This window comes from Miscanthus floridulus, chromosome 6 (genome assembly GCF_019320115.1).
Source record: "Miscanthus floridulus cultivar M001 chromosome 6, ASM1932011v1, whole genome shotgun sequence".
NCBI lineage: Eukaryota > Viridiplantae > Streptophyta > Magnoliopsida > Poales > Poaceae > Miscanthus > Miscanthus floridulus.
In genome coordinates, this window is record NC_089585.1 from 135,294,844 (window position 1) to 135,317,137 (window position 22,294).

The following is a 22,294-nucleotide window of genomic DNA, read 5'->3' on the forward strand; positions in this document are numbered from 1 at the left end:
GATCTTATCTCCAAATTTAGCAAGAGGATTCATAAAAAAACTGATTATGCATGTGAGGAATCCCATTGCTTTTTTTAATCGGATCTTACGATATGTAAAAGTATGTTTGCTGATGGATCCGTTTCTGAATTTGATTTCTTAGCGATAAGGTGGATGCACGAATGGGCTGAAGCACACCGTCTGTTGAAAACAAGATTACTTACGCCTACCAAAAAAATATTTTTTTGTCGAGCATGAATCTTCATCTTCAAAACTATACAAGGTATGCCATGGAAAATATTTATTAGTGTTAACTAACACACTGCAACCTCTGTCAATAAGGAAGTGATAATGATCTACACAATTTTTTTCATCATTTGGGATACATTCCTCCTTAGTCTGTAATCCATTTCAGAAATATAGGGTGTGTAAAATAGATATGGTGCAGACGCGCAATTCAACCTTTGCATCCATTTTACCTGTCAATTCAGATGCTCTCTGAAAAACACATGTCAATCATTATATATTCTACGAGCTGATACAATAGATGCATCCATCCTGATGCTTCCATCACCTACTGTTGGTTATCGTGAGTTTGTGCAGCTTGACAACCTCTAGATGGCCATGAACTTTTTATATATCTGCAACTTCAATGAAAAAAAAGCACAAAGTGATGTTCTGCAGGCTACAAAAGATCTGGCCTACTTCATGCATACATGCTTAATTTACATTTTACCTGACATTTATTATGTTTCGATCACTGCAAGTTTTAGGAATTATCGGGAATACATAGCCTAACTTTTACAAACTAATCAAGATATCCTATGAGGTTTATGCAGCATGACAAATTCTGGATGCTTCCTGGGCTTCATCTCAGGTAACAAACTGTTCCACTCTTATTCCTATTCCATCTCGCCTATGCATGCTTTCTGCTGTTCTGAATGGTGATGGTTCAGTAATAGTGTTAGCTGTCCTTGGCTATCTGCGACATTTAGTACGCACTTCAACTTTAGGTATTCATCGCCAGACTCATAGCTACTGTGGCCTGTGAGATATCTCAGAGTGGATGCCTAATTTCGCATGGAAATTGTACAGTGCATACCTATGTCAATATATACATCGACTTTCTATGCTTTTGTTAAAGGCTTACTTTAGTTACTATTAAACGACACGCTTTTGGCTTCCATGTTTTTTTTGAGATTTCAGGCTCACTTCCCATTCTATGTAAATGATGAGCTCACCTATGTTACTTATACCAAAATTTAGTCAGATTTGAGTGAACTGTGATATTAATCCAATGGCTGTCTGATGATCCAAGCAAGTTTGGTGATTCCAATCTCTAGTTCAGGTGTGTACCTAGGCAGCTTGGTACCTAGATGAGGCAGTATATTTTAGATGGAGTGCTATAGTTACTAGATGTACACTGTAGTTTTATTCATAGTTTCCTCTCAGTTTTCTACTTTAGCTTTTCACCTTGCAGCATGTAGCAGGCGCTCAAATGAGCTTTTATTTATGCTGCCCGTACCAAAATTGACTTTGAGCAAGCTTGGTTTGATGATCTCAGTGGCCATCTGTGACTGACATTGTGGATAGCCTGAAGGCCTCTTCCAGCCCTTTGAAGACTGTAAACAAAGGTTATTGTAGTCATGCACAGGATATAGAATTTATTCTAAGTCGAAAAAGAATATAGCCATACTCTGAGCAGCTTATGTATGTTCTGTTTTCTCTGATGTAACATGTGTTTATGTATATATCATTGTAATGTGCCACCACCAAATATTATGTCTTCGAGTCACATGTATTCTTTGTCATATGGATATCGAGATTATTCCATTTATCAAATAGTCAAAAAAAAAATACCAGGTGCAAAACCACGTTATTTAGCTACTTGACAACAGAGTCCACACGCTTTCACGCTTTTCAGAACGAGTGCGCCCCTTATACTAATGGACCAATAAACCTAAGACTGGTACCAGTAATAACATATGTTTATTATCGCATGTCTACCATTACTTCACTACGGACGCGCGAGTGCGCGCGCGACGATACTAGTATCTATATATGCACACCTAATTGGTTGTACCAGTAGCACAGCTTCGAGCAGTTAGTCCCACCTCGGGCAAGCGATGAAGCACAGGCACCCAGATGAACTATAAAGACGAGCAAGGTTTTATCTGAGCTTTTGGATCATAACTAAACGGGGAAATTAAGGGAAATAAAACGGGAAATCTCGAGTTAAAACGGGATCCATGCAAACGGTCAGGAAAAACAGTCAACTGTTTTTGTTCGTGTTAGTCCGTGGGCTTGTTATCCGACCGGATGGACCTGCATTGCCATATGAATGCCAACATTACAGTCGCCAGATTCACTCTGCATCTACCGGAGACTCGGCAATCAATCCGGCGGTCATGATCCATGTACATCTTAGTTCTCAACTGCAAATTGCTACTTTGATCCGAGCACTATTTGAAGCCTTCCAATAATACAGCTGTCAGATGCTCAGAAGTCAGAACACTAAGGCTGCATCAAGTGTATATATATTTTTTTCAGATAAAGAGTTCCTGCGAGTGCTCCGTCTGTCCATTTTATGCATAATTGTTCAGTTCTTCATTCTCATCTCCTTCCCCACTGCCTTTGTGCAGGAAAGTTGCTATGCTGCAGTTGCACCAGTAACGATACCTGACGACGACGACGACAACAACAACATAGCCTTTCAGTCCCAAGCAAGTTAGGGTAGGCTAGAGTTGAAACCTACCGAGAGCCCTAAGTCACGGTTCAGGCACTTCAATAGCTGCTTTCCAAGTACTCCTATTCAAACATACCTGAGTCTAGCAAAAAATAGTGTGACCTTAGAACTGCTTCAAAATAGCATGACCTTAGAATTGCTTCAGCATAGGGGGCAAGCAAAACTTCTAGTGAGCACACAGGGTGTATGGCATCATCACTTCGTCAGAAATACCAAAGAATGAAAAATCATCACAAGCTGAAACTGGGCAAAGGGCCATGAGATTATCACAAGCAATTCTCTGAATTACTCAAGCATAGACCAAGAAGCAGTGAGACAACAAAATAGAATGCAATATCAGATGAGCTGAGTCTGATCTAACCGAAACAAAAATGAATCTACGCCTGCTAATTCTCTTTAGTACTTAACACAGGGAAAAGGGGGAAACATGAATACAGTGATCTGTTGAGCTTGTAAAACACTCCCTACCACATGAATGCCAGATAAAGTACTTGGATCCAGATAAAACAGTTACATCTACAGCCAGAACATGAGTGACATTAGTTTCTCTCATTAGTCACCAGTAGTTAACACGTTCCAGTTGCACACAAATTCCTACACAGCAGCAGTATAGCACCATTGAGGCAGCAAGAATACATGAGTAATCAGGCCAAACTGGCATGAGTTGAATCTAGCAATTCTAGGATTGCTCATACAAGTACTTTCAGTCAATGCAGCAGAACAACAAAGCAGAAATGTAGTAGAATGCAAAATCACAAGAGCTAAATCCAGTACGGGCAATTCTAACCAATCCCTGCCATATCATAAGTGCTTGCTTGGGTCCAGATGAAAAGGTTACATCAATAACTACAGCCTGAACATGAGCAGCATTAGTTTCTCTCATTACAGTCACCAGTACAGCTACAGCTACAAGGAGCCTACATTATTATATCAACACAAGAACAACATTCGCTGAACACCCAGTTCCATACATCGGCATTACATGTCCTTAGTGACTGTCACAACCAGAGGTCCACATTCTATTGGTTCGGCCATCTTGAGGCCCTTCACCACCTCCAGCATAGTTGGCCTCTTCCATGGCTCGTCCACAGTGCAGTCTTGGGCAATGGCGAGCACACGGGCCATCTGTTCCCGCCACACACTTGAGACATGCAAACAAGGATCAAACAGCTCATCCTCCTTACCATGTGTCATCATCCATCGCACCCAGCCAACAAGGTTTCCACCCCCTTCCCCTTCCTCTTGCCCTGTAGGTGGCCGCCCTGTGAGCAGCTCAAGCATGACAACACCGAAGCTGTAGACATCACCTTTTGTAGAGGACTTCATTGTCTGGCCATACTCTGGAGGTATGTAGCCAAATGTACCAGCAATGTCAGTGCTGACATGGGTCTCGCACGCACTGATTATCCTTGCAAGGCCAAAATCAGAGACCCTTGGCTCAAAGTTCTCATCCAATAGAATGTTGCTTGACTTCATGTCACGGTGGATGATATGGGGCACAAAGCCATGATGCAGGAATGAAAGCCCGCGGGCAGAACCAATACATATCTTCAGACGGTCTGGCCATCCAAGTGCTTCGATGGCATCAGCCCGGTTCCTGAGCCACATCTCAAGACTCCCATTCTCCATGTACTCGTATATCAGGAACCTTTCATCACCACATACACAGTAGCCAAGTAGAGGAACAAGGTTAGGATGTTTCACCTTTCCAATTGTCTCCATTTCAGCCAGGAATTCACGATCACCTTGGAACTGATGGCCACCATGAAGCCTCTTGATCGCTACTCTCCGACCTTCAGGAAGTGCTGCCCTGTAGACAGTGCCAAACCCACCATCCCCAATAATGTGCACTTTACTGAAATTCTCCGTGGCTTTCTGAATATCATCTGCGGTGACCCTCAGAAGTGCATGTTCAAATGTTGCAAGATTGATACTCAAGGGTTCTCGAAACTTCTTCCCTAGGAGCTCATCACTTGAGGTTGGTTCAATGGTAGCCTTGGCCTTGCTGACAGGTACAAGAGCCAAGGGTCTGCTTCTCAATAGCTTCTGTTTCAGATAAACCACCAGAAGAACTAAGACAATGATGACAGTGAGTATACTAACACAAATGATTGCTGCTCTTCGAACTCTACCAGATGAATTAAGTGCTTTCCGATCAAAACCCTTTCCAGTACAAAAGCCTTCTGCAACACAATCCGCTAAGCCGCTCATGCCAATGTGATTACCAGAGAAGTTGGCAAATGTGAGGCCAACTATATTGCAGATACCACAAGGGGCGGGACCATGGAAGTCATTGCTTGAGAGGTCAAGATAGTTTAAATAACTGAGATCAGAAAGTGAAAAGGGCAAACTTCCAGTGAGGCTGTTGTTGTGGATATCAAGAAAAGACAGTTGTGTGAAGTTTGAAATAGACTCATCTAGGTTCCCTGAGAAATGGTTACTGCTCCCATTGAACAATATCAGGGAGCTTGATGCTGCTTTTTCTTGAGGACAAGAGAATGGGATTTGTCCAGAGAGGCTGTTATTACTGATATCCAGATAGGTTAAGTAATTGATGCAGAGTAAAGACTCGGGTAGTGTTCCAGTAAGTGCATTACTGGATAAGCCTAGCTTTTCGATTTTGGGAAGTATTTGGCCTATCTCAGCAGGAATGGAGCCATCTAAGTGGTTATTAGAGAGAAAAAGGCCTTGCAGTTGTACCAATGGTGCAGACCAAGGAAGCATGGGGCCAACTAATGTGTTAAGAGAAAGGTAGATGGTTGTAACATTTGGCAGTTCTCCAAGCTCTGGTGGAATGGTACCACTTAGCATATTTCCTTGGAGGTTGAGGACGGTAATCATAAAACAATTCTTGATCGCTGTTGGGATATGGCCAGTCAATCTGTTGTATGACAGATCAAGCAAGCCATGATGCTGAACAAACTCTGAGTCAGGGTGAGCTGCACTCCCAAATCCAACACAGATCTCAGCAGGTATAGCACTGGACAGCTGGTTACTAGACAAATTCAAGCTGTTGAGAAATGTCAAGTGAGATATGGCACTCGGGATGTGGCCAGACAAATTGTTAGAGCTTAGATCCAGGGTGACAAGGTTTCTGCAGTTGAAGAGCTCAAGTGGAATGTTCCCAGACAGTCTATTGCCCCATAGAGAGAGATTTGTCAGATTCCTTAGAGCGCCGATTGACCGCGGGATAGGCCCTTCTAAGTAGTTACGGTCGATCTGTAGCCTCTGCAAGCTGGAGAGCCTACCGATGCTTTCAGGTATAGGGCCAGTAAGCTTATTGTAGCTGAGTGTGATCTCCAGAATAGTTGATGATTCCCACAATTTCTCTGGCAGCCTTCCTGTGAAGTTGTTTTGGGACAACTCAACTGTTACTAGTGGTAGCTCAGACAAGTAATGTGGTATCTCACCATGAAGATGGTTTCCTTGCAGGTTAAGTTCCGTAAGGTTCTTGCACCCTTTAAATGCCTTCATGATATTCCCATTCAGATTGTTGTTGTGCAACCTGAGTGACTGCAGTGAATTGGCCTGACAAATCTCACCAGGAATAGAACCTGATAGCATGTTGGTTTCTGCAGAAAAAATAACTAGATGCTGCAATGGCAGTACTGGCAGGGGTCCATTGAACATGTTCTGCCCCAGATATATTGAACGAAGATTCGCCCAATTCCGGATCCACTCTGGAATGTGACCAGATAGATTGTTCCCTTGCACATCTAATGTGACAATGGCTTCTAAACCTGCAAGTTCTTCAGGTATAGGGCCAGAAAAGGAGTTGCCATTGAAATCAACAAGTACAAGCTTCTTGCAGTTACCAAGTTGTCTCGGAATATTCCCAGTAAGCCCAGCACTCCTTGCAGATAGACGAGTCAGATTTCCCAGCGTGCCAATAGATGCCGGGAGTTCAGTATCGAAATCATTCCCTGAAATATCAAGCTTTCTCAAACTTCTGAGATCACCAACTGTCCAAGGGATGCCTGTGAGCTTGCATCCAGGGAGCTCAAGCACTTCCAGCAGCTTTAGTTCACCGATCTCTTCTGGAATGCTTCCATTGAAACCATTATGTCCCAATATTAACAGTTGAGCATTCTGTAGCTGACCAATCTCCCTAGGTAGTGGCCCCACCAAAGCATTTGAAGAGAGATCAACTGTAACTAGGTTTGTCATTGCAGTTATTCCTGGAAATATTGAGCCACATATATTATTCTGGCTGGCATCAAGGTGCAAGAGCTGAGACAGATTACCCAAAGCTGCTGGTATCGACCCATTAAGTGCGTTCATGTGAAGGTCCAGGAACTCCAGATTCTGCAGACTGCCCAACTCTGGAGGAATGGCGCCAGAGATAGAATTCGAGGATACAGAAAGCTTCTTGAGGTACTTAAGCTGTGCAATAGCGGGGCTCAATTGCCCGGAAAAGAAATTATTGTCAAGCACCATTTCTTTCAATGTCTTCAGTCCATACAATGAAACAGGAAGGGCCCCTGTAAGCTGGTTATGGCTCAAATCAAGCTGTTCAAGACTGTGCAGGTTCCCCAAGGCATCTGGAAGCTCACCAGAAAACCCACAACCACTAAAGTTGAGACGAGCAAGTGATTGGAATAACCCGACACATGACGGGAATGGGGCATAAATTGGCACAGAGGACAAGTCTATTTCCACTACAGTATGTTCCACACAAGTTATACCTGACCAACTGCATGGGGCTTTTTCTGAATCAAACCAGTCACGGAGAAATCCTTTCCCTTCAGTGACCGTGTCCCTCAGTTTGAACAAGGTATTTATATCATTATGTCCAGCCAAAGCAGAGCTGGGGGTGAAGCATATCAGTAGGGTCAAGATGAAGAAACAATGGGGTCCCATTGCTAGCAGTTCAAATTGTAATCTGCACAAAGAAAATAGTAAAGTTAGCAGCTACAAAAGGACCACACAGGATCAACATGAGCTGCAGGAGAAAAGATGTTCCATAGTTTTTCCTCAGCTTTACAAAAGAAGTCAATTAAAGTGGCAATCTGGTTTCAAATGTTTTGGACCAAGCCATATCCTGAAACCAAATAGATAGTTTATGCCCTGGAACAGATCTTTAAAAACTTGGCTCTGTTGGTTGGTTATTTAAAAAAAGAAAGAGCACAAAGACAAAATTAAAATGACTAGGAAACCATTAATCATACTTTTGTTTAATGCCTAAACCCTGAACTACACATGGAAAATTTTAAGGTGCTCCAAAACTAGCAGGCTCCAAACTAATCATGCTTTTGGAAAGATAGCATGCATGAAATAAAATATTTATTTGTTGCCTAATATAACCATAATCATGCTTTATTTGTTACCCAATTATACCATGCACCAAGCAGGTGCGCATATAAACTAATATTATGCATATGTACCTAATATAAAGCATTCGTGTGCTACCGTTTATGCAACGTTCTTTCTAATCTTTTCATTCGTATCCAACATTACAAACATTTATAGCAAGAGATGAGATACTACTAATTCAATTGGTGTGAATGTGACATGCACCATACAACATCTGGACGTGACAAATTATTTTAGAACACATACTGTTTACTGATCTAACACACAGGATGGCAATGACATAGAGCTAAAAGTGCTAATTGGATGTCATTTCAGAAACTAATTAAAGAATACAGTTTCACAGAGGAGTGACATTGTGACAGCTGATATTTTTTTCTTGAACGACGCAGGAGAGCTGCGTGTCATTTCATTAAGAAGAAGAAAAAGGGGGCTACAAGGGAGAGGTCATAAAAAAATGTGATCAGAGGTAGGTCAGCTGATATAAAAAATGTGATCAGAGGTAGGTCATAAAAAAATGGAAGTCCACATTCAGACATCAGTTACTGGTTTTGATTCCTGTACTTTAGTAGTTTAGTACAGCATGTTTGGCATTGCATAGAGCTGAGTACAGCATGTTTGGCAGAGCATAGAGCTGAGTACAGCATGTTTGGCAGAGCATAGAGCTGGGGCACATGATGGTGTTTGGATGAACCATCTTGTGTGTGTTTTAGACTAAAACAGGCTTAAAACTACTTTGTGGAGCTTAGAGCTGTAACCTTGCCAAACAAAGCTTATGTACTTGTGGATCGTTTTGTACCAGCACATGTTTGCTGCCATTGTAATGACTGAAATGCTCCGGAATGTGAACTGACTGCTTGCTGTTTTTATTTACGTAGTAAAACTCAGAGAGGAGATAATAATAATAATAATAATAATAATGTGTATCCTGAGAGATAGCAAAGAACTTATCTACTGTTTCAAGAAGGAAAATTAATCAAAGTGCGCTGCTGGAAGTATCTGTCTAGTTTCAGAGTATCCCGTATGAAAAAGAAGTACTCTAGTCCTGATGACCTGCTGCTTATGCATGCAACATTGCAACATCATTTGCGAGCAAGGAAGGGAGATTATATATTGCATTGCTATCTCGTGATTTGGGGTCAGGAAGGAAGCCAGAGGAATTGAAGGACAAAATCTATCAAAGCTGGAAGAGTTTCCTTTTGTTGACGATGACCTTAAAATAAAATCCCGTGGCACCAGCATTAGCAGGTTAATTAGACAGTTAATATATTATTAATCATTTTAATTACATTAGATCCTACATAAATTTAGGGCTAATTTTGTTTCTCAAGTAGATAAGTGGGAGTGCCTTAAAAGGAACCCACTACATATACAAAGTGTGCAAACTTTTGTAGTTCCGAGAACTGTATGCATGTAGTGGCAGAAGAAGAACGACAACTGAAACTATTGTCAATACCTTTAATTTGATAGCCTTCTCCATTCAAGTAGTGGCAGAAGAAGAAGACCAAAAATCAAAGCGGCAACGTATATCAATACATATCCTGGAGAAAAAAAAGTCAACACCATGTCAATTCGATGGTTAGCCTTGGTTGAGAGCCATTATATTTCATAGCGTCCGCTCAAACTAATAAAGAGGTAGTGATAGCAAATATTGTCATGCCAATCACTGCAGATGCGTTAAATTTTGCCAAATAGCAACTACATCAACAGTTCTACAAACATACAGGACAAAGAAGGGACTTCAGTTTAGTTACCCTCGGCTGATCTACTCTCAGCCTGTTTCAGCTTATTCACTGTTGAATCTGCCGAAATCAGCTTATTTCTGGATCAGCCGAACACGCTGTTCTCACAGGTTGCCAAACTCGTACACCAGATGAACCATATCAATCTAAGGCTCTCGGGTACTAAGTAAGTACAAGCACTACAGCAGATCAGAATTTTCTGGCTTGATCCCAGCAGGTTTACTGAACTGTTGATCTCACAGTAGATCAGTACACGCACTGCAGCAGAAGCTGCTGGCTGCTGGGATGTTTCTTCACCTGGGACTTGGGCCATCATTTGGGTTGTGATTTGTTTATCGGGCCGTGTGGCAGTGTGGCTGTGCATGCTGACCAACCAAGTCCAATTAAATACTCCAGTCGCATTCAATAGAAGCATTCCTTAGAAAACAACCAGTACAACAACTAGCACGTAGCCCGAGACAACGCGAAGGAATTGAAGCCACGGCACGGGGAGCGAAATGGGGGTGCGGGATTTGGAGGAGCGAAATGGAACGCCTTTTCTCCCAGGAAAAAATGGCAAACAATTAAAAACGAAAAAAAAGAGACTCGCGAAGAACAGAATCATCAGAAACCAAAGGCTCCAAACAGCGCCCAACTCGTCCGAACTGAACCCCTGTGCTTTCCCACGATTATTTACCCGGATGAAGCCCGATGGCGGCGCCGTCGCCACACCACGGACGACTAGGACGGCAGAATTTCACGCCCCGACATGCTACCACCGGCACCCCGTGGCTGCCGGGGCCATGAACCACCCACAGAACCAGTGCACAGAAACCCACAGAACCAATCCAGTGCACGGAGCGCAACACCAAGGGGAAAGGCAGCGAGGAGGCAAGAGAACTCAGTAGCAGCAGAAGCGCCACGAGCACGAGCAACGCAAGGCAACACCGCACCGCCACCGCGGCATCTACTGCGGGCACCGCGGTGCAGCTACCCCGTTCAAACCTTGCCCAGAACAACGCGAGGGGGTACGCACCAAGCGGGAGGGAGGATCATGCTTTTACCTCGCCGGGGTCGCGCGCGGGCGCTCCACAATGCCGGTCGCAGAGGCGGCGCGCCGGCGGTGCCGTGCCCCCGCGGAGAGCGCAGCGCGGGCACGAGGGACGCGTGAGCGGTGAGAGCCGAGGGGAAGGAGAGTTCACGCACGAACTGGTGGAGGCGCTGTTGTTGGGTGCGTGCGCGAGTGGCGACGATGGAAGGAAGGGAGGCGGTGTTGGGCAGGAAAGGAAGGCAGCAGCAAGGAAAAGGCCGGCGGGGTTTTCTTGGCTTCTCGGTTGCCTTTTCGTGGGGCGCCTGCCTTCGCTCGGAGTTGGGATGAGTTCGTGCTCGTCTGTTTGTGCTTATCGCCTGTCTTTCCAGCTGGTAAAAGCCCCGGCCCACGGGGTCGTCCATTGCGTCATCTCGGTCAGCTGCTAGTCTTCCGTTTCCACTGATGGATGGACGATATATGCTTATGTTCTTCCTAGTCATGTTTACGTGGAAAAATCTTTTGACAACATGTCAAAGCATAGCATTTTTTTTTACAGAAATGCTATACATCACACGTATGTTTTAGCGCAAAAAAACACATTGATTTTTTCTCTCTCCTTTCCTCGGTTCTGCTGACGCACGCGTCCTCCGACGAAGCTGCGCACCGTGCCGCACCGTGACGTCCTCCGATGAAGCTGCGCACCATGCCGTGACGCACTCGGTCTGTCGCGTGGCGCCAGTAGGCCTCTCCTCTTCCTCCTCTGTGACTTGTCTTTCTATAGAAAAAATATTTCTTGTGATCTGTGGATCTGTGATCTTGTGATGTGTGATTGTCTTGAGGTAGAAGAAGACTGGAGGCTAAAGATAGAAGGAGGGTGGAGGCTGTTGGATCTTAATTCTAGGGTGCAAAGAAATTCATGTGTTGAAACTGCATAAAACACATGATTGTTTAGTAGACAGACCCTTTTGGTTATTTCACGACGTATGATAAAGTATAAGAGTGTAAAACAATGTATATATAATACATTGTTATTAGTGTGTACTCAGATTTAGAGGTTTCTAATTGTATATTTGTGCACGCGTGAACAAAGGATAAACAAGGAGATATGGCTTTTCCAATTATAGCGTGTTTTTCTTAATAGAACTGTTAATTCACAAGTGGAAACACATATTCTTTTATTGGATTCTAGTCAAACTGTAATTATATATTTGAACAACTAGACATAAATAGAGAGCGGACGAACACAGTTATTTGTTGGGGCTTCTTATCAATTTATTTTTCTTGTCTCTTTTAGGGCGAAAGAATTGTCGTGTGCATACACGATGCTTTTAGTCAAAGCTGTTATGCAAAGGACAAGCATTGTGATGTCGATTATCATGTATAGACAGCTGTATCACACAACCGTGAGAGAGCCAGCCTAGTTCCATGTTGTCACAGTATAGCAATGGTTCTTTTTCCTTTGAAAAATAGTGTTGATGGGCAAAGGTTCTAGTAGAGGTGACATTAATGGCCTTTCAACTTAGATCCACGCTTTATCACAGCGCACATTTTTATATACTACTATAATACATTACTAGTAATAACTTTTCTTATGAAAATCGAAAACATGATAGAGGGAGGTTCTACGGCTTATTTCATAGTGCATACACACAGTAGATAAGAGAGTTACCACTACATCATGACATCAGAGTACATGATATATTGTTAGTACTCGCATGAGGTTCCATATATGTTCATACATTTTAATAACAAACAAAGTATCAAACAGCTTATTCAACCACTCGTTTGTGTGAACTGGCGGTGCAATTGGATGTGCACGAGGGGTGGTGATAATAGGGAAACGAGGCGGTGTTGGATGGGAAATGAAAAGGTCAGTGGGTCTTCTTGGCGTTTGAGTTGCCTTTTGAGGGTGCCTCGGATGTTGCCGATGAGTTGGTGTTCCTTTTTTGTGCTTATTATCGCCTTCACATCTTCTGTTTCCATTGTTCAGTAATGTATGCTCATTTTCTCCTGTCATGCTAGTTTTTTAGAATTAGAATATGACAAAGTGCAATATTTGCGACTACTTCACGACCCATAACATGGCTTTAAGGGAGTGATTAAGTGATATACATGGTGCATTGTTAGTATACTCGGATTTAGGGGTTTCATATCTATGCACATATTCTAAGAGTAAACACAGGATGAACCAATTATCTGATCAACCCATAAAGAGAGTTGCCTTTTTTAAATATAGCATATCACAAAATGGGAAACACATATTTCTTCATGGATTCCCGTTATGGTTATTTGAATAGCTAAACATTGAATGCAAAATGGACAAAAGAAGCTACTTATAGTGGCTTCTTATCAACATATTTTCCTAGTCTCTTTTTTTAGTATGGAAGTAGTTGTCATGCACATGCACAATGTGCACACTATATATTTGTGGTCAAAGTTGTTATTGGCATTGGGGCCAACATTGTGATGTCAATTGTAATTATATAGACTCGTACTACACAATACACACAATAGTATAGTAACTTTCCTTGGAGAACTAAGAATGTGTCAAAGTGTGTTTTTGTGCGATTATTCACAATGTATAGCATGGTATAAAAAAGTGAGTGAGCTAATGGGCAGTGGCAACAGAACTGTCATTGTAATTTGGTACCATGGATGGTATATTGTTAATTAGTACTTGGATTTCAGGGTTTCATGTTTGTGGATATATTATAACATTAACTTATTAAGGAATATATAAACCAATCATCCAACCACCATATGCGCAACCAACAAACAAGGAGTGTTGTCTTTCTAGCTGTACCTTGTTTTAATATTTTTTTCGAGGGAATACCTTGTTTTAATATCACAAGCCAACACAATTCTTCTTCAGACTTTGTCAAATAAACTATATTTACTTCAACAACTGAATAAACATTGGAAAAAAAGCTTCTTATAATTTATTTACACTTTATTTTGATGGCCGCTTTTAGAGTGAAAGTAATTGTTATGCACACGCGTACACCATGTGTCCGGTCAAATAAAACTATTACTTGGATGGAACAAAATACCGTGATGGCAGTTGTAATTCTCTACATATATGTATCACACAGCCACACGTTTGTATACCAGAAGTTATTTTCATTCCAAAATTTGCTTCTAAAAGGATATATAAAAATAAAATGCAAACCCAACACACGGGCCATCACCCACATGCTACTTCCAGATTCAAAGCTCAACAAGTCAAAGTCTCAAAGCCACAGCTGCATCGTCCATGTTCACTGCTTACTAATTGGAGGAGCTGCCATTGGCTGCTAGCTTTATTACCCCCTTGCCTCATTTCACCGGGTGAAGTCGACAGGTAAGTGCCCTGGCCCTAGAGCGGCGTACCGCACAGACGTGCTCCAACTGACACGGCTGACCGATGGACGGCCTAGCTCGTGATCGTGGCGATATATGTTCATTTTTTTTAACCGCGGTAGCTTTATTACCCCGATTGCCTCATTTTGCCTGGTGAAACCGACGCGCCAGTCGCCCTGCTGCCCCTAGCGCCGATCCGCCGACGACCAGGCGGGCGGCGAGCCCGTGATCGATCGCGGCAGGGCCCAGGGAGCTTTGAGCTTTCTCGCATGCCGGCATGCGCATTGACCTGAAGTCCTGAACGCAAGGCGATGGCGAGGAGAGCACGTCAAGAGACCCAACGGTTCATGATCCGTCCCGGGGACAGATGGATGGATGGGATCGTGCGTGTACCGTGTACGAACACTGTGCTGGCTTCGTACCCGTTTCGTTCAGACGGGTACAGGAGTCTACTAGAGGGACGCAGGGAGCTGCGTGGTCCATCTCCATCCAAAGCAAAGCAACGGTAGGTCCAGAGGGGGGCACGGCGGCGATCGATCCCATGATGGCACGGGATCGGACGGGTCTTGCTCTTGCACAATCATATTCATCAGTCATCATACGGCTTGCTCGGATCAGCTTTGCTCTCTTTTGAGTTTTGACTGCGACTGGACTGGACCGGACCTGCTTGATCTTGATCCTCTCAGGTCGATGCGAGAAACTGCCGTATCTCTCTTTCTTTTTTTTTCTTGCGTGCAGTGCATGCATGATGATAGAAAAGCTTTTGCCTTTGCTCCTGAGCACATGATTGTTCTTGTTCGTTCCTCCTCTGGATCCCCTTTGTGAGGCAAGAATTCTACAACTGCTCCGAACTGAACTCATAACCAGCCGCAACTTTTGGAAAAATTACTAGCCTCGTTTTGTCACGAGCCCCTCCTCTCCCTCTCTCGCGCGCTCTGCCGTGTGCCGTGCCCGTGCCTTGTTCTCCGCACCTTTGCGTGCTCCGCTCCACTTGAAGGCTTTGGCCCATACACCACGCAGCAGGCTGCAGGCGCGCAGTCGGGCGGGCAGGCTGTCTGGCTGTGCCCGCTGGGCTCAGGCGCTCAGCTCAGCTCCAGACTCGCCTCGCCTTGCCCATGTTCGAGTGCACAATTGCCTTGCACAAAACTACCGCGCATGATCGGCCGCCGAGCACGGGTTGGCCTTGCATTGTTGCATTCCTCCCGTTCCATCCTGTGCCTGTAGTGAGGCGGACGGAGGGGAGCGATAAATTTGAGAGGGAGGGCGGGAGCGGGTGGCACTGGCGTGCAGTGCAGGAAGGAACCACGATGCCAAGCCCAGACCCCCGGGGGCCGGCCTTTTTCGTCTAATAGTCCTGGATGGCGTGTCATGGCCAGGGACGCCGACGGGACGGCAGAGTCTCGTGTCTTTTATGGAGAAAAGCTGCTGCCACTGCTGCGGAACTCCATGGTACGGGGCCACGGGAGTTCTGCTGCGCCTGCGCCTGCACCTGCGCCTGCGCCTGCGTCTGCGTCTGCGTGGAGTCCAGTGCAGCTAGCTGGGCAGGGCGCCTGCCTGCAGTTGTTTGCAGCCGCCGGGGAGGCCGGCAGGGCGGAATCAGATCGTCTAACGTTGGCCTCCTGAACAGTGTACTCTGCAGTTGATCGTCTCAGCCGTTCGTTTTAGATACAACTGGGAGACTCTAAAAGTAACGAACCTAATCAATTTAAGAGGCCTGCAGGCCATCCCATCTTAGCCTAGCCACTCGACTCCCAGTTCCCCTGCGTGAGTCGCCCCTTCGCCACCGTTGCGGACTCCCCTGTGGGTCGCGCCTCCGCCGGCTAGCACCGGGTGATGGCGAAGGAGGAGGGTAGCGGCGCGGCCCAGCGGACCATGGAGGCCCCTCCGTCGGAGACCGAAAGCATCGTGTGGAGGGAGGACTGCCAGATAAATAGACATTTTCATAGTCAATTTAATCCAGAAATAAAATATCACCAGGTTTGTGACGACATATATGTGCATGTGTATATCAATAACAAACGCTACAGCATGTAAATATGACATACAGATCGATACAGTAAGAACGCAAAGTGCGGTAATCACAGAGTTAAGATTGTACCCAGCGGAGGGTCCCATTGAAAGGTCCTAATGGCTAGAGGGGGAGTGAATAGCCTATTAAAAATTTCTACAACAACACTTAGCAAACCACTTAGACAATTATGAGGCGAAGCAAGTGTTTGCGCTAGCCTTATTAAAAATGCAAGCCACCTACCACAATTTCTAGTTTCTATAATTTCTAACCACACAATGGCTATGTCACTATACTAAGTTAGTGTGCTCTCAAAGGCTAACTAAAGAGCCACACTAACCAAACTAATAAGTTCTTACAACTAGCTACACTAAAGAGCTTGATAACTAGTTTGCGATAATATAAAGAGAGTGAGCAAGATGGTTATACCGCCGTGTCGAGGAGTGAACCAATCAATCACAAGAATGAATACCAATGAAGACCAATCACCTTGGAATCAAATGATGAGCACAATAATTTTTTATCGAGGTTCACTTGCTTGCCAGCAAGCTACTCCTCGTTGTGGCGATTCACTCTCTTGGAGGTTCACGCGCTAATTGGCATCACACGCCAAACCCTCAATAGGGTGCCGCACAACCAACACAAGATGAGGATCACACAAGCCACAAGCAATTCACTAGAGTACATTTTGGCTCTCTACCGGAGAAATGTCAAGAACCCCTCATAATCAACACGATCAGAGCCGGAGACAATCACCAACCTCCGTTCGAGGTGGCGGCAACCACCAAGAGTAACAAGCGAATCCCGCAGCGAAACACGAACACCAAGTGCCTCTAGATGCAAACACTCAAACAATGCACTTGGATTCACTCCTGATCCTCACAAAGATGTTGAATCTATGATGGAGATGAGTGTGAGGGCTTTGCTAAGCTCACAAGGTTGCTATGTCAATGTAAATCGTTAAGAGAGTGAGCTTGAGCCGGCCATGTGGCTTAAATAGAAGCCTGCACGAAATAGAGCCGTTGTACTCCTTCACTGGGCACAACACATGGTGACCGAACGCTCTGGTCAGATCGACCAGACGCAGGACCCCAGCGTCCGGTCGCTCGATGCTTGCCACGTGTCATCGGCTTCAAACGCTGGTCGCCCGATTTCAACGGTCAAGTGATGACCGGACGCATGGAACCCGAGCGGCACCTAGATACGTCCGCCCGATTGCACTCGCGCCAAAAACAAGTAGAACGGCGCCAAAACAGCGACTACTCGCGCCAAAGAAAGGAACGTCGCACCTGTGTTCTACTGAAACAGGCCGTGCTCTCGTTGGGCCAAAGCACAGCGTGGAGAGGAGGGTAGCACATATACTCTGCTCACCGTCCGATACGTACGAGTGGTTGGATTTTTTTTTTCCTCTCATCTTAAGTATAGCTGTAGAATATGTTCGGATATAGATATACACCACCACACACGCACACCTCATACACACGGTATATGAACAAACCTACAATTATACCTAGACAACGAACGTAGCTGAGAGATACTCGAAGATCACTAGACTCCGAGTGTGACGGACATGTCACTTGACCATTGTAGCACATCTACGTGAGAGACGACTAAAATTATTTAAGGAATTACTGTTCTCGGATGAGACATCGACGTTGAAGCCATGCTTCGAACGCGGGCGGGCAGGACACACACCAGCGATCCTACCCATCTGAGCCACCCGGGAGCGGGAGATTCTCTTCTCTGCCACGTCTTGTGGTGCCGTGGTAGCATGCCGCTGCGCATGGTGGGGATTGGTGGGGGCCTGTCCGCAACTGCGATCACGGGAAAGCGGCAGTGCCATGCCATGGAATCGAATCTGGCATTCTGCCACGTCTTGTGTTGGTGGTGGTGTTTGCTCTACGAGTCTACGTCTACGTACTCGTGTCCGGTAGTGCACTGCAGACTGCACAGACCTGATGAGAGAGAGAGGGAAGGGTGAGGCTACTGTGGCAGACAGAGAGCGAGCTCCACCGTATCTGCTGCCGCAGTTAAACCAGTACACTACACACGGCGATGTACAACCACCTACTGTAGTAATAATGGTGTGGTAGCAGTATAATTACCGACTTATGACTTGCTTAGGCCCTGTTTAGTTTCCATAAGTCAGGTGATTTATTAAGTCATGTGACTGAAAACCAGTGACTTATAAGTCATGCTTGTTTGGTTGTAGATGACTTATAAGCTCATTAAAGGTGTGGGCCTCACGCGAAAAAAGGTGACTTATAAGTTTTAAGCAGGGGTAAACCAACTTAAAACTTATAAGCAGGGGTGACTTATAAGTTGGTGGTGTTTGGCAAAATAAGTCACTTTTTCACTTTTCAACTTATAAGTAGGTGACTTATTTGGAACCAAACAGGGCCTTAGATTACATAGGACAAATTATTAGCTGGCTACTTGCTAGAGCCGGTTACGGGGCCGCTAATAATTAGCGGGCGAAAATTGTTTGTTTGGATATGTGGGCTATCAGATAATAGGATTTTCAGTAAAATTCACTACGTAGAATATGAATTGTAGGGTCGACTCTAGAGACTCTGTGGGAGCGGTTTGCCCAGCCGCCCCTATGTAAGGGTATCTATAAATTATGTATTTGTAGGGGCCAGCCGCCTCTATAAATCGATTTGTAGGGGCGGCAAGATATTGAACCGCCCTTACAAATCAATTTCTAGAAATCACAAAAAATAGGCAAAAAAATAGTAATTTTTTTAATCCGAAAAGGTTCCCACCGACGGCCACACCACTCACTCTATCAGAGTAACATTTTTTCACGACTTCTGCACACTCAGCGTCGGGCGGGATTCGTACCCGCAACCTCTCCCTCGCGCGCAAACTTCTCTACCACTGCACCTCACGTTCACTTGTGTCTACAATCCATTTCGGTTCCCCACATATTATACAAAACTGATCATAAATTGATTGTTTGAGACCCTAAACTAATTCAAATGAAAAAGTTGTCAACTACAAAGTTTTATAACTTTTCGAGATCTACAACTTTTATTTTGGTAGTTTCTCCATCCGAGGTCACTTATAAAATTTGAATTTTAAATTTGAGAAATTCAAACGCAGTTTTCCATGACAAGATGATTTCAAATGAGAAAGTTAACATCTACAAAGTTTCATAACTTTTCAAGATCTACGACTTTCATTTTTACTGTTTGTCCATCCAAGGTCGTTTAAAAAATTCAAATTTCAAATATTTGAAAATTCAAACGTAGTTTTCCCTGACAAGATGATTTTAAATTAAAAAAGTTGTCAACTATAAAGTTTTATAACTTTTCGAGATCTACAACTTTCATTTTGGTTGTTTCTCCATCCGAGGTTGTTTATAAAATTTGAATTTTAGTGCTTAATTTTTAATACTCGGCGTCTATTTGTAGGGGCGGTTTAATATTGAGCCGCCCCTACAAATCGGTCCATTTGTAGGGGCGGCTGATAACATTGGTCGTCCCTACAGATCCATTTGTAGGGGCGGTTCATTTGATAACCATTTGTAGGGGCGGCTCAATATAGAGCCGCCCCTATAAAGAAAGGAATGCGTTGGCATAAATCATTTTTGTAGTAGTGATTCTTTTTGTTTTTACATGCGTGTGAGGTGTGGAAGTGGTGGATGGACTAAGGTGAATCCAACGACATCCAAACAAGACCTTATATAAATCAACAACTTATTTCAACCAACTAAATGGACTGCAACTAGTTGAGAATTGAGGCAATATGGTGTAGGCTAGTGCTATAAAGACGGCATGTTCGTTTCGCTAAAATTTGACTTATGCTGATTTGTTGTGAGAGAAAAATACTGTTCGTTCGTTAAAAAATACTGCTGAAGTAGTTCAAGCGAACAGGGCAGTTAAAACCTGTAGACATGTCGCTATACTATAATCTAATGGTCGTGGTAGCAGCATAGTTCTATGAAGTGGCATAGCTAAATTTTTAGACTTAGTGGTCTAATTAACTTAACACAATTTATCTTAATACTGCATTACTTTTAATTGTAACACGTCGAGGAACAAAAATATATAGTTTACTAAGAAAACAGTATAAATAGTTTACTTTTTTTTAGGGAAGTATAAATAGTTTTCTTGAGGGGGTATAAACAGCATATTTAATATTGTATACCTATAATACATTGGGGCAAAATGGGTTGTCTATGGCTCACCTGGCATGGGTTGCATTCATTGATTCGTGGGCCTTGGCACTGGGTGGGATGAAGTCCAGATCAGGATCATCCAAGCCCGCTCAGGTGAACAATGTCAGTTTCAGGCCAGGTAGGACTGTTGGGCTTAGCATGAGCCCATGTGCACTTGAACTGAACTCTGCGTAGCCACCGGCCCACCGCGCAACTACTCGTACTCCTACTGGGTTCATTTTTTTTTTCACAAAAACAAGATGCCTGGTCCTGGAGCATATCATATCGCAGACCGACGCGTGAAAGACGATCCCCCCACCCCATTTTTTGTCCATAGACATGATTTCCCAAACAGAACGGCATTTCCTCGACGCAATGGTCCCAAACAGAATTTCTCCAAAAGGCACTCCCAATGGCTCATCCAAAAAATTCCTCAGAACCCTCTTTTGCCGGTTGTCGGTTGTGATCCCACCCACAACAAGTCAGCTCCGCGGCAATACAGCACCCGTGACCGTGATTCCGCGAAGCAGGCCCATGGTGCGGTGAGCCGGTGACCACGGACCACCGCGCACGCACGTAGCCTAGGCGCAGCCGCGCAGGCAGAGGACCGGGCTGGCGGGGCAGAGGCTCCGTGTCCAAAGCCGCCGAATCGCACGCAACGCAAGCGGTCGGTGGCCACGGCCATGAAAGCGAGCGAGCCGAGACGAGGCGAGAAAATCAGAAAACTAGAAAAAAAAAAGGGGGGGAGATACGCATGATCGATGGTAGCTAGCCAGAAGCCAAAAGAAGAAGAGGGGAGAGAAAAAGGGTCCAGGGGACGGACGGTGGGGAAGCCGGAACGACTGGCTGAGGTCACCCCGGTCGCATGCTCTGCGCTCCTCTCCTCACAATTCACACCCGAACAAAAAGATGGGCAGGCAGGGGACGACGAGCGAGCGCGCAGCACAAAAGCCGGAGCCACGAGCCAGGGGCATCATCTCAGGAGAAGAGAGTGGAAAATGGAAAAGAAAAAAAGACAGAAACGAGCAGCCCCGCACCACCCGGACGCGTACAAAAGAGCGTGGCAAAATTGTTAGGTGCACTGAGAGACAGGCCGCGGAAATGCACGCGTCAAAGCTCATGGCCTCTTTGTGCACGATGTCACTTACATGAGCGATTCATTTCTTTTTTTCATCCGTTTTGTTGCTTGTTGGTTCTTAGAGTTTTACGTAGTAGTATCCGTCTTGCTAGATTGCTTCTGAGATGGTATGCAATAAGAGGAGACAAGTAAGCGACATCGCGTGTGCATCTTGCATACTTATGCTATAAAGATTGATGATGTATTGATGCTTGAGTTGAGATCCAAGACCAACTTATCACGCTTTTGTTCTTTGATAGTACGGTGAGTTGGTAACACTTGTCATTTTGACTATAGAGACCTGTAGCAACACGCCCTTTAATGATATAAGTGTTTTACTGAAATTCTTAGTACATATAAAATGATATTAATATTACTTTATTTGCTGAAATTCTTACCGAAATCCAGCTTAATTCCTATCTTTTCTCGATAAATTATTAACACTTATAATCGATGATAAATTGGCAATGGTACATCGTACATACATTGTATATATGACGGCACGAATGAATGTCCTAGTTGGGTGTTTTTGATCTGGTCTATGGGGTTGTTGAATCTTAAGTTTTGTGAATACCAGAACCCAGAAAACCATGTTTGTTTTCTCTAGCAAACTTCGAGATAAGTAAAAAATAGTTTCTAGTAAACTAGTTTACAAAAATCTATTCCTAGCCATTTTTATAAATATCGGCATAAGCTAAGCGCGTTTCTCCGGCCGTAAATCTCGCATATCCGTTGGTTCCTGTACCAAGTAGCTTTGATGGGAATGATCAGTTTGCATGACGATCAAATATGTGTCTTTGTTATTTGATTGCAAAGAAAAATCCGTAAGAGTAATTGCGATCCAAACATAGTAACATACAAATCAAGAATAACAAAATATGT

General features: G+C 44.3%; 1 protein-coding gene across 1 annotated transcript; it reads right to left on the reverse strand.

Annotated features, from left to right (window-relative positions):
• Nucleotides 1–3,506: 3,506 nt before the first annotated feature.
• On the reverse strand, nucleotides 3,507–11,072 carry LOC136457050 (leucine-rich repeat receptor protein kinase MSP1-like). The gene is made up of 3 exons (XM_066457092.1): nucleotides 10,821–11,072; nucleotides 9,492–9,576; nucleotides 3,507–7,607 (listed from the first exon to the last, which is right to left on the reverse strand). The coding sequence occupies exon 3, from the start codon at nucleotides 7,583–7,585 to the stop codon at nucleotides 3,704–3,706; it is 3,882 nt and encodes a 1,293-aa protein (XP_066313189.1). The 5' UTR covers nucleotides 7,586–7,607; nucleotides 9,492–9,576; nucleotides 10,821–11,072; the 3' UTR covers nucleotides 3,507–3,703.
• Between the last annotated feature and the right edge of the window lie 11,222 nt (nucleotides 11,073–22,294).

Bases quoted from the DNA above. Each gene is read 5' to 3' on its own strand.
- LOC136457050 (XM_066457092.1), bottom strand. From the start codon at position 7,585: ATGGGACCCCATTGTTTCTTCATCTTGACCCTACTGATATGCTTCACC.